The sequence below is a fragment of the Crocodylus siamensis genome, chromosome 4 (genome assembly GCF_052110815.1).
Source record: "Crocodylus siamensis isolate JL-2025a chromosome 4, ASM5211081v1, whole genome shotgun sequence".
NCBI lineage: Eukaryota > Metazoa > Chordata > Crocodylia > Crocodylidae > Crocodylus > Crocodylus siamensis.
In genome coordinates, this window is record NC_143398.1 from 176739379 (window position 1) to 176752908 (window position 13530).

At 46.2% G+C, this 13530-nt stretch overlaps 1 protein-coding gene across 5 annotated transcripts in view; it reads right to left on the bottom strand.

The window, feature by feature from the left end:
* SH3BP4 (SH3 domain binding protein 4) overlaps positions 1 to 13530 on the bottom strand; it is a 121502-nt gene that overhangs the window by 28184 nt on the left and 79788 nt on the right. For all 5 annotated transcript variants that reach the window (XM_090044991.1, XM_090044987.1, XM_090044988.1 and 2 more), the window contains one exon: positions 2887 to 5249. In XM_090044991.1, coding sequence (XP_089901117.1) covers positions 2887 to 5249 — 2363 coding nt within the window. The remainder of the gene's footprint in view (positions 1 to 2886; positions 5250 to 13530) is intronic.

Sequence of the window (13530 nt, forward strand, 5' to 3'; positions counted from 1 at the left end):
TACCCTGGGGGTGTTTAAGAGGAGGTTAGATGAACACCTTGCTGGGGTCGTCTGACCCCAGTACTCTTTCCTGCCATGGAAGGGGGTCGGACTCCATGATCTACTCAGGTCCCTTCTGACCCTAGAAACTATGAAACTAAGATGTAACCTCACTCCCAAGGTCCCTGCATCTTGCTCTGATCTCAGCCAGCCCCAAGCCCCACTCCTGAATAACACACAGAACATGTTACATTCTCACGTGGTTCTTTTTAGACTTGAACGTTCTCAGTCCACCCACTTCTTTTCCTCTGGCTTCTATACTGATTCTATAAGCCTGCTCAAGTTACTGGGGTCTTAGTCATGCAGAAGTTTGATTCTTTGCAAAGAAGGGAATGATTTGCAATGGTACTATTTAAAAATGCAGGGCATTTATAGACATGATCTGGGAGGCAGGGGTAGGGGGGGCGCTTTAATTAGAGCAGCTCTGATCAATGTCCCCATGCTGAAAAATGGCGGCAGAGGTGCTTTAACTACAGCTTGTTGAACTAGCTTTAAATTTAAATTACGATGCATCAGAGCAGTCTCTGCATGTCTATAAATGCCCATAAGCTCTGCCTGTTTGATAACACTGTTGCTTTTTAATGTGCCCCTCAGACCAGCTTTTTAACTTTACCTGGAAAACTGCTAAACTAAAGAAAAATTACTCAACTTTGAGGAAACCTTGACTAGGTTTTTACAAAACTGTGCAAGGGATACAGATGCATCACTAGATGTAGTCAGTCATTGCATATGCTGAAGTTAACTCAAGATCACAAAAGCTTATTATGCGTCTCTTATTCGGTCAGTCTATAAATGTGCATCTCTACCCTGCCTTCTAGATGTAGATACATCTCAGTCAATGTTTCTAAACCCTCTAGGCTGCTTTGATAGGTTAAACCTTACGTTTTTAATGAAGGCCTTGTTACACAGCTTCTGAGATTGGGTAAATTCTAGTAAAACAGAAAAGGAGAGAATTGGCATCTCTTTTGGTTCTAATGGTTTCCTTGTCTCTACAGAGGATATCAATGTGTAAGTAGGATATTTCAAAGAGCTCCCTTCCCCCAGTGCTGCTGTGTTATTAAGTAGACAGAACACCCAAAAATAAAACTCTGAACACACACTAGAGAGGATTTCATTGAGTTATGGCATCCCTCTCCTCAATGTTCTGAACACACCTGATGCCTAAATCAGCAAAATATACCATTCCTATTAAAAGAAGGCAAAAATATGAATGGCTTTGTTAACCTTGGTTTTTTTCACATATATTTTACCTACAATGGATGTTCTCGCCCTACTCCCAAGGCATAAAGCCACCCAGAGAAAATTTTCTGTTCAATAAATTAAGCTGACATTTTGAAAACACAGTGTGAAAAACCTAGTTATCTAGGTTCACAAAAAAAGACTATTAGAGAACAATGATGCTACAAATCTCTGCTAAAAAACAAGTATTGAATTCCTTTGGCTCATTTCCTATGAAATACAGGAATCAGCTTTGCAGTGATTTTCAGCAAAAAACACAGGACTCCCATTTCCCTTAAATGCAAACATTAGTCTGATGCATATAGTTGCATATTGGAAGTTTCTCTCTTGCATAAGTCCTCTTTGGATCAAACTGTGTACAGAATTCACTGTTCAGGATGTGCCTTCTAAAAACTCTAACTGCTTTAATCTGAAGAGAAGATACTTAGGGAAAGGAAATAAGGGGAAGAAAAAAATAGATTTCTTTTCCTAAAAACAGGCCTAATTTTAGATGCTATATTACAGACACAATGTATTTTCTCCTCAGTATAGAATCATATGGTTGGAAAAGACCTTAAGGTCATCTCGTCCAACTTTCCTCAACCCGTGGGTTGCAAGACTATAGGAATGGGGTGCAAACAAACTTTAAAAATGGATCAATGAACTTAAAAAATGGATTTTCCTTTAAAGGAGAAAAACATGGGAAACTGTGGCTTTTCCCTTAAAAGGCTTTCAGAATTCCATCCTGCAAAAGGCTGCTTGGGGCCCCCTATGCCCCACACACTGGGGTCTGGGGGGGCGGAGCAGTGGGTTGGGACTGGCCACTGATGTTTAGAAATGGGTTCTGGTACAAAAAGGTTGAGAACCACTGATCTAGTCCATCTCCCTGCACGAAATGTAAGATGTACTATTCCAAAGGCAGGTGCTTATCCAACCAACCTCTTTTTGAACACCTCTGATGAAGGAGGTATTACAACTTCTTTATGCTGCTTGTTTCAATGTCCTACAGATCTTACAGTTTTGGAAGTTTCCCCTGGGACTTGATCTAAATCTTTGTTGCTGTTTAACCACACTGCCTTTTGTCCCACCCCCTATGGCAAAGGAGAATAGTAGTTCTCTATCTTTATGAAGCTGTAAAAATTTGAACACTACTAATCAGGTCCCACACTTTAGTCCCCTTTTCTCCAAACTAAACACGCCTAGTTCCTTCAAACTTTCTTCATACAGCTTGCTTTCAACGCCCGCCCCCCCCCCCGTCTTCGCCCTTCGCCTTTAGACCCTCTTCTCTACATCCTTCTTAAAACTGAACAAGATACTGTTGTTGAAGTCTACGTAGAACTGAATACAGTACTATTTGTCAACAAACCTTTGGTCTACGTGCATTAAAAAAGGTTTTGAATCAAAAAGCAAGCAGAGCAATCCAGTACAAAAGTAGTTTTAAAAATGTTTACTCTGTACCAGTTTCCTACCAGTTTAACCCAGGAAAGAGTTTCCTACCTACAATGTCCTGCTTAGCCTGCATAAAATATTGAAGACTAGTTTATGAATAACCCAACTCTTATTTTCTACCACTGACTTAGAACTGAATTCACAAGGCAATAAGATCTTTCTGACAAGCCGAGTACTCACCGCCAATAGCTCCTTCTGGAAAGATTTCCTATCCTTGTTCTCTGCATTATTGCAGTCCTCTTTCAGCTTCTCCAACACAGAGGCCACTTGCTCCGGCTCACTGTCCAGCTCTGCCCGGCAGAAGAAAGAGAGCGGCAAGTTCAAGTACCCCAAAGCATCTGCAAACACCCGCCAATTGTTGAGATTTTCCATGAGCAGAGTCCTTACTGAAGCATAGATATAGGTCAGAAATTTACAGGGCCTCAGGATTTGCTCAAGCAATGCAATGGTGCTGAGGTCAGGTCCAGAAAAATAGCTGGGCTTGACCTTCCCAAGCACTAGCACATTTTTGGTGTGAACAAGGCCAATTTTCCCCTGATAGTAGCCAATGTACCACTCCTTTGTCCATAGCTGCCCTTTCAATTTGATCTTCTCTTCACTGAGGAGAGCTATGACATCGCCTTTTTTATACTCCAGTAAATAATGGTTCTTATTTTGCCGCACCACCGTCTTGAGTAGTTTGCCATACTTCAGGCTTGCCACTGGCCGATCCTGAAAGGTGGGATATTTGCTGGTTGCAGCTAGAGGGGACAGAATGATCTTCCCAACCTCATTCTTCTTGAGAAATCTTCTCTGACCAATGGGCTTGATGGCACTTTTAGGAGGTGGCTGTGGTGTCTGTACACAGAACTGAGTCAATATGGCGTCTTTGTCATCTTTGACTTGTATCCTCAATGTGAAGTCTGAGAGTTCATTGGGGTCATGTGACATGATGGGGAAGATAAGGCGGCTTACTCTACCCAGCTTCATCTGGAACCCTCTGACAATTTTAGCCTGCTCACTAGCCTTCACCTCATAGTTAGTCATATTGGAAAACATGCAGAGTTTTAGATCTTGTGGCCTGGACAAAGCAAACTGGTGCTTTCCCCACAACTGCAGTGCTACAGGTGCTGTGCCATGGACTTGCCTTGTAACCTCATTCACTAAGAGAGTCTTTGGTGCACAGTCATGTCCAAAAATAGCCACCACAGTTTTAAAAGAAGGATGAATGTGCTTGGGGCCATAGACACCAACTGTTACCTTTTTACTGATGTAGTCCCAAACAGTATAAGGGTATAGGATGTTTTGTCCATGGGCTACCACAGCTATATACATACAAGGCTCCAGGTTCTCCAGCTGCACTTGTAGTGTGTCTCCATAGCAATAGTTTAGCTGCATGGGTGCATATGGACCTTCTTTTGTGTCACTCCGCAAGCACTGCAGTTCCACCAAGCTCTTGCTCATGATGTCATTCTTAACTTCCGCTGATACTTTCATCTCCAATATGATGAATGTTTTAACCTCCATGTTGCTCAGTTTAATTTCTAGCACAGGGCTTATGGTGCTACACTTGTCACTGCTGAGCTCCAGAGGTGGATCTAACATAGCTTTCATAGAGATCTGCTGTGTTTCTCCTGGAGAGACATGCCCTTCAGGCACATGGATACTGATGTTGGTATCCGGAAGCTGAACTGCTCCCCCGGAACTATCCAACTTACAGACAATATTGGTCTCTATAGGTTGCGTCTGACCCCACCCAGGGTTCTGGCCAAGCAAATCCAGGTCATGGCAAGACCTAGCCAGCTTCCTGTGGTTCAGCCATGCTGTTCTAAAATCTTCCCTGCTTTGGAATTGCTCAGGGGTAGGAGACTTCAACCCACTAAAAAACCCTGACGATGCCGGGGTTTCAGATTTTGCCTGAAGGACAGATAACTCTGAAAGACTGTAGGAGCGTTTGCTTCTGAAGAAGGGATTATCCCGCTTCACTGGGTGTTCCAACTCAAATCTGTTCATGGAAGAAAGTTCATCAAAAGTGTTACCTGTGGTGCTAGTAGCTGCAGAACTAGACCCTGTAAACACAGAAGGCCCTGTGTCAAACAGCAATAAGTCAATGGTGGTTTTGGGTGCACACTCTTTGTCTGGGTTGGGCATTATTTGAGAGTTCCCATTCAGAAATGGATTTGTCTGGACCCCATTCAAAAAAGGGTTGTTGCCACAGGTTTTGGCAGAGTTTCTCTTTATGTCAGTCCATTCTCCAAGCAGATCTAGCTCTTTGACCCCTTCATCAGGGCTCTCAAGCAGATTGTCTATCATTCCACTATCACTTAAGGAAGAGTTACGATAGTTTACAGGCTGGACATAAGAGGAAGGTATGTAACCCATTTCTGTGGTATTGTGAGCATACCACCACTCTCCTCCTGAGGTATCCAAGACATAGAGATGATCACCCTTGGAGAACTTTAAGGTGGTAAAGTTAGTTGGACAATAGTCTTTGATTGCTACAACTTCTTTCGCATTTCCAAATGACGTGGGATTGTCAACCAGCAAGGCACTAGGAGAAGGCACTGCAGAGAGAAAAAAAACAAGTGCTTGAAGTACTTGACAAATCGTAAGTGATAATTTGTTAACATCATTTTAGCAAAGCAATCAGTTACTTTTGATCAGTGTGGTCAAGACACAACTTCCATCATATCTCATAATCCTATTTCCTGCAGTATTTTTTATTTTTTAAAAGATTCCACTCCCCAACCCCCACAGCTCAATTTCATATAGGAGGACAGTTCAACCATTGTGTGGGGAAGGGGCAGGGGCCCAGAAGCTCAGAGAAAAGTAGCAATCTGTCCAATGTAACAAAGCCACTCAGTGGCAAAGCGAGGGAATCTTGGTTCCATTCCCAACTCTCAATCTTGTGCTGCATCAGCATGATCACACCGTCTCTCCAACAGATGCATGGAACAGGTTGTCGTTGCTGTAGCGAGTTCTGCAGTCCACACTCCTAAAATATTATGCATATTAAGGTCTGACAGATGACATATATAAGTGTTTAAATGGTCAAAAGCTGGCCTATAGGCTGGCGACAGCTTTTACATATAGACGTTTCTTAATTTTAATAATTTAGGTTCTTAATTTGACACCAGTTACTCTACTGAGGAACTTGGATCCAACTGAGTGCTGCACAAGCAACATTTTACTCCTACAGTTATTCTAAGAAACTCTAATTCAAACTAAAGTCCATTCAGATATGTCTTACAGCCTGTATTATAAAAATGGTCAGAGTAGATCAGGGGTCAGCAACCCCCGGCACGTGTGCCAAGCATGGCACATGAGGACATTTTCCTTGGCACACACTGGGGTCAGGGAGGCAGCAGCTGTTTGAAGCCTCCTGGCTGCAGCCACCCCAGCTCTGGGTAGCTCAGGGGTAGGCAAAATACGGCCTGCGGACCAGATCTGGTCCACGAGGCCATTCTATCTGGCTCATGGGGCCCCTAAAAAATTTGGAAAATTAGTATTTATTGGTCTTTGGTTCCTGTCAAAAATGACAGCTTGGGTCCTGCACCGTCAGGGCTGCACATGGTGGCAGCAACTGCAACCCCCACCCGCTGGTTGCGCTGGGCAGTGTTTGCTGCTGCTGCTGCCCGCCTGGAGCTCAGGCGCTGGGCAGCCCAGAAGCAACAGTGGCAAACACTGCCCAGCGCGGCAAGTGGGAGGGCTGCAGCTGCTCCTGCCTCAGAGCAGCCCCAATGGGCGAGCCCAGAGCTGGCGCAGGGCCCAGGCTGGCAGCTGGGATGGGCTACATGCTGAGTGCGGAAAAACAGGCCCCTCCCCCGCCTGGCACCCCACACTGCAGCCACTCGCAGCCCACATGGGGCTGCCTGTGCCTGCTCAGGATAGCCCCCGAGCACCTGCAGCAGGGAGCGCTGGCCACGGGGCAGGGGAGGGGCCGCTTTTCCCCACACTCAGCACCAGCTCGTTACCTCCGGAGGAGCAGGGGCTTGGGGCTGCATGCTGCCCCCTGCCTGTACCACAGGGCTGAGGGGGGCACTGGGAGTAAACAGGTGCATGGAGCCCACAACGGTGTCCTGGGGCCAGCACTGGTGAGGCCCAGAGCTGGGCGGCAGGAGTACAGGGGTCCCAGCCAGCAGGGACTCTATGGAGCTGGGTCAGCTCCCCTCTCTCCTTGCTGGTGCAGCCCAGCTTGGCTCCACAGACCCCTGCCACCAGTGCAGGCCCTGAGACATTGGTCCTAAGAAACTGGGACACTGGTCCCAAGATGGTGACCAGGGGGTGGGGCACCTGTCAAGGGTGTCCACGCTGCTCCCGTACACATAGGGGAAGTGCAACAGGGCAGCAGAGAGCTCAGACCAAGAGGTGGGGCTACCCGTGAAGCTCTTGACAGCTTGCCAAAACTGGGTAAGTGGCCCTCCAGTGGAAATAACTGCCCACCCCTGGGGTAGCTACTGCCAGCCGGGAGCCTGGGCTGCTCCCAGCATGCAGCTGGGATGCTGCAAGCCCTGCTGGGAGCAGCCCAGGGTCCATGGCTATCAGCAGCCACCCAGAGCCAGGGTCGGCTGCAGCCAGAATACTACAAACAGCTGCTGCCTCCCAGCCCTGGCCCCGATGGGTGCAGTGCTGGCACCTGCTGCCTTCCCAGAGCCTGGGGCCAGTGCAGGAGGGCAGCAGCTGTTTGTAGCCAGCCCCAGCTCTGGGTGGCAGCTGATAGCCATGGAACCGGGGCTGCTCCCATGGAAGCCCTGCTGCAAGCAGCCTGGGCTCTGTGGCTATCAGCAGCTACCCAGTACCTGAGCCAGCTGCCAACATATGCTGCCTCTCCATCTCAGCCCCGGCCCCGGCAGCACATACTGGTGATGCTCCCTGATGTGCTGCCCTCACCACTTCTGCAAAGCAGCGTTGGAACCTGGCGCAGCAGGGCACAGTGGGTGGCCCAGAAAGCTGCTTGCTCCCAGCTTCCCACTGCCCTGACCACACTTCCCCTGCAGATGGAGGCAGCAGCGAGGGGCACAACTCTGTCCTGCTACCCACATTGCTCCTGTGCACACAGGGGAAGTGTAGCAGGGCAGTGGGGAGCTCAGAGCAGGAAACTTTCTGCACTCCCCTGCTGTGATGGGTTACAGTGCTGCTTTGCAGAAGCAGTGAGGGCAGCACAGTGCAGAGAACTGCCATCATGCGCTGCCTCCCCAGAGCCAGGTCTGGGAGGAAACAGATGTTTGCAGCTGGCCCAGGTTCTAGGTAGCAGCTGACAGCCACAGAGGCCGGGCTGGGGGCAAGGGTCATGAGTAGGGCGGGGGAGGGGGAAGCACAGAGGCACAAGCAGGGCATCCTGCCATGTACCCCCTGCCCTCATTTTGTTTTTCTGGCATGCCAGCACTCCGGTACCTTCTAAGGTACGTCTTGTGGGGGTTTTTGGCACTCTGGCCAAAACACATTGCCTACCCCTAGACTAGATGACCACACTGGTCCTCTCGGGCCCTTTAGTCTACAAAATCTGCGTGACAGCATCTTATAATTTTGGCTTATAATTCTTTATTGTCAACACAGACTGCATCTTGTGATTGACTAAACTATAAGTAGAGGTGCACCAATACTTCGGTCCAATATCGGATTGGTACCGATATAATGAAAATTGGCTGCAGCAGAAATGGGCCTGATGTGGCCAATAATTTGGCTGATAAATGCTCAAATGTGAGCGCAGCTGCAGTGCAGCACATAGGTGACAAGGAGCACAACCTGGCAGCGTGGACAGCTGTGTGAAGCTGCTAGGTCCACTGTGGTGGAAGGAAAAGGGGGAGTAACAAGCCATGGGGGCGGGAGCAGATCAACACCCCCGTGGTGAGGGAGGGAGCAGGGCAGGGTGAGGAATGGAGCGCTGCCAGGGGTACATTTACTAAAAAGGAGGGCCACCAGTGGTATACTTATTAAAAAAAGGTTGAAAGGGATTTGGGGGAGGGGGGGAGTGCAGGGCAGCTCCCACTGCTGCTTGTACCTGGGGAGGTCATGGGGTGGGGGAGGCTGTGCCCCAGGATCTGTGCGGGGTGGGGAGGGTGGGCTGCAGCTGCAGGCAGCACTGCACCGGGCTCTTCTCGGCAGGGGATGGGCTTGAAGTGGGAAGCAGTGCTGGGACAGGGGCTGGGGGTTAGGGCAGTGACAGCCACCCAAAATTTCACCATAGCTCCATCCCCGCACTGCCACTGCCCACCCCAAGCTCAGCCCCTGCCGAGAAGACCCCAGCACAGCTCTTCTAAATCAAAACAATAGTTACTTTATAGCTGGAGTAATTAGAGTTCCAGGGTTTAATGACTGTACTCTGGCCAAAATCAGCATACTGTAAGCTTCCCTTTTCTCTTAATATTTGTAGTTTGAGGCTATTAAAAAAATGATTAACTTGACGTTCAAAGAAAGTCAAGGAACTTGAGCCATCAAAATACATGCAACACCATAATGCTATCCTACAGCTAAGAACTAAACACTTTCAAGACTCATTTCCAATCATAGCTTTCAGCAACAGGTCAACACACATGCAATTCTGCTCACAATAATAGAGATCCTGATTACAGATCAAAGTGCAATACAGCATACAGAAAGCTAATGTGTCTCTATTTTTGTTATTAGTATTAGAATCTGTTTGTGTTAATAGATATTAAAGAAAAATGTGAATTTGTTCAAACATTTGTCATACTGCTAGACAAACCAAAGTGAATCATATCTAGGACAAAAAGTTAACTTCCATCAATACACACAGACTACAACAGAATAGGGGCAAATATACCTATTAAAATAAAGAATTCAGTTCAAACAAACAAATCTCAATACTAAGGGAAGGCAGCGGTAGGCAATTATATGGGCCCGAGGGCCACATAAGTAGTTTTAATGAGGTGTCGAGAGCCGGGTCAGCACCCCACTCCCCCAAAACTCACTAAAACTCCCTATGGGGATTTGGGTGGGTGGGAAACAGTGTTTGGGAGCGGGACAGGCATGATCTGCCCCCTGCATGCCCTGCCCTGTTGCGGGGCATGTATGTATCTGGGGGGGTGGGGTTTGCCTGGGACCTAGCTGGGGGCGAGGGTGACGCATGGGGCACATGCAGCAGAACTTGCTCAGTCGGCAACCGTCCCTCCAGTGCTCCATGTGGGGCTGAGCCAAATGTTCCAAAAGATTACAGAAGGAACCCCCAAATTCTAGAAACAATCCATCTATCTATGGTAGGCAACGTTTTTTGGCCAGAGTGCCAAAAAAACCACAATGTCTACCTTGGAAGGTGCCTGAGTGCCAACATGACGGAGCCTGGAGCAGCTGTTTGCAGCCTCCCGGCTGCAGCCAGGCCATGGAACCTAGTCTGCTTGTAGCAGGGCTTGCAGCCTCCCAGCTACCTGCTGGAAGCAGCCTGGGCCCTGTGGCTGGCAGCAGCTGCTTAGAGCCTGGGCTGGCAGTGGTGTGCTGACCAAAATGGCCTTATGTGCCATGCTCAGCGTGCGTGCTGGGGGTTGCTGACCCCTGATCTATATATAGAGATATATCTATATAGATATAGATAGCCAATCACCCAATGCAATTCTATAATACTAAAATAAACAGCTGAGTTTACTCAAACTACAAAAAAAGAAAAAAAAATCCATGTACTAACTTTCCCACTGGATTTTGATAAGCCATGTGCTATAGTCTGGCAGAGGTATGTATACCAGCACAGCAATGAAAAAAAAATGAAAGCTCTCAATCTTTAAACATTTGCTTTAACTTATGGGTGTTATAGCCTAGATGGTACAAAATGGTATGCACTGATATAACACTCTCCGAAGTAATCAAGATTTGTGGTAGTGTCCAAAATATAATTCCTAAGGGGGGGGGGGAATCTTGACTGCATGACCTTCTACGGCGTACAGCTTCAATTGTTGCATACAATTTCAGGTAGCTAACCATTAACAACCTACAAATCCTTTGAAATGTAATGGCCTAAGGGGATCCTTTTCCTGAACAGGGGTGAATTGTAACTTTTTAAATAAAACTTTAAAGAAACAAACAAGAAAAGGATACTTTTAACTAGGACTAATTTCCAACCAGGTATTACGCAATTGTGAGCTTTAGGGTTTGTAGCACTGTGGGGGTTGAGGAGAAGAGGAATAGGAGGCTTCCTTAGCAATAAGTATATTCTGTCAATATATTTTAAGTATATTGTATTGTATTTGAACTTGTATTTGTGTCTTTGCTTTTTAGATTCAACATACAATGATTCCAGAAACAAGGAAAAGTGGAAACAACAGCTAGAACTATCCAGCACGTGCGTCTAAATTACCAGGGGTCAACCTTTTTGGCAGGTGTAAGCCCCACAACCTCCCCGAGTGCTTCACTGATCCCCTTTTCCCCTGCACAATCTGCTGCTCTGCTTTCTACTCCCTGCCCTGTCCTGTCCTCTCTGCCCAATTTGCTGCTCCATTTTCTTCTTGCTGACTTACCTGCCACTGTTCTCCCTGTTCCCTCCTCTTTCTGCTGTGTGCCACACAGAGAAGGTGTCTGTGTCACTTTTGGCACATGTGCTCCTGGTTGGCCACCCCTGTCCTAGAGGTTTTGAATTGCCCCAGAAATTTTCCATTGCTTTGGAAATAGGATACGTGTGCTGGAGGCCAGGGGTGGAAGGAGAATCAAACCATCCCCAAACTAAATGAATTCAGAGTATATAAACTCCTCAGCAAAATTAATTCAGAGTGTATACACACACACACACACACTCTGAATTAATTTTGCTGAGAAGAGTTTTTTTATTATATATATTACACACACACACACAGAGAATTAATTTTGCTGAGAAGAGTTTTTTTATATATATAAAAAACTCTTCTCAGCAACATTAATTCAGAGTATATACATATACACACATACATACATACACACACACATACATACATACACACACACACACACACACACACACTCTTCTCAGCATGCTGGTGTGAAGCGGCTGTTGATTCAAATATATACTCTGATCCCTGCGTGGGATAGAGCAATCTCTTTGGGTTACTGGCAGCTTCTCTCCCTGACACCAATCTCCTTGTTCTGCTTTTGCTGCACTGTCTTAGACAGTTAAATTGAGGTTCATTATTTTGGGCATTTATACTCTGTTAAAAATCATGGTTTATTCTTACTCCCTGAACAGGCTCTTTAGCTTGGGCCCAAAGAGAGGTGGTAAGAAGAATCTGGTTGGAATTTGATTATCTCTACTAAATGCAAGAATGCCAGAGCTGTTACAAGAGAGAAGGCCGGTGTTGTTCCAATGAGTTTGTGATGTCTCTTTTTTCTAGGATTAGATATTACTATGAAAAAATAGCTGCTCTATCTATAGGAGAGGAAGTTTAAATTGCCTCTTACCCTAGCCAAAGCGCTTAAGCACATGTTTAATTTTCAGTATACAAGCCATCCCTGAATGAGGCCTTACCTCCAGCTCTTTTATTCCAGCGATGACTAGACAACTTGCAATTCTAACGTAAGTTAACAGGTAAACACACAGCTCCTAAATACAGCATCACAGCCTCCTAATTCATGTTAAAAGTAGCCTATAATTCCCTCCCTGCGACCAGGTTTTAACCTTGTGTTAGCTAAGGTGGTTTACCCACTTTCCATCATAGTCAAGCCACATTACCATAGCGACATGTTTAGGAATAAGTACGGTAAGTGCTTTTGCAGGACTGAAGCAGAAAATGTAGTGGTGTGCAGGAGGATCAAACCCTCTAAGATCCACACAAATTCCCACTGAGGTCAACTCAAGGACATATGTTGACTGTAAAAGGGGGTCACAAGAGGTCTTCAATGAGGGGCTCCTAACCTTTCAAAAGGCAGATTAAGATTTCTACAGATGATTTCCTGGGAATCAGAGTGAATTAACTTTCCAGCCATCATCACCACCACTTTGGGTTCACATAAGATCATGCTCTCTCTGTATGTTTTATTTAGTTAATCTATAAAGGTGCATATCTACCTTGCCTTCCAACCGACTTCAGACTAACGTAGCTAACTACCTTGCTCTGCTCATGATAAATAAATGCCACCTGTTAGCTGTGTCTTGCAAATTCAAGCATTCCCTCATAATTAGTTTCATACAATGGTGTTGACAGTCATACAAATATTTGAGCAGATCAACAATTATTTTAAAGTCTCTTGCCTGTCAGCTGCACAGACAATCCCATTGTTCTCAGTTTATAAGACAGACACTCATTTGCAGTCCCTGTTATTTAAAATTCTCCCTCACTCAAGGGGCATCTTACTAGTCCCCTCACTAAAATTATCCCCATTTTTTGAGGTCTCCTTTCATTCAGATGCATCTCTGCTAATTGTGGTCCGATTCATACTTTCTATATGAAGTCCCTGGAGAAATGCACAGTAGCACCAACAAGCGTAAAACACAAATGTGCAATGGGCAAGATGCTATATGCAGGTATTGGCAACATTTTGCAGCTTTACTGGAGCCTAGCTGTGAGTTGCAGCCACAGTTACTACTTCTCACGACTGCCCAGGCAAAGCCCCTTAAATGCCACAGAAGCCCACCTGGCTCCACAAGCTGGATAAAATGATGCTCCCAATTGGATCTAGCCCAAGGGCCGACTCCTACTGTATGCTCACAAATATGTGCGCCGTTCCCAGGTTTTCAAGTTGCCTACCCATTATGGCTAGGGACAGAAGGTGCACACAAACCGCTTTAAGTCATCAGAAACTGGTTTAAACCTGTAACAGAACAGACGTTCAGTACAAATAAACTAGTTTTACAGGTCTAAAATTGGTTTAAGATAAACCTGGTTGAATGTAGTATCAGACCTAACTGATTTGGTTCAAACCAATTTACGA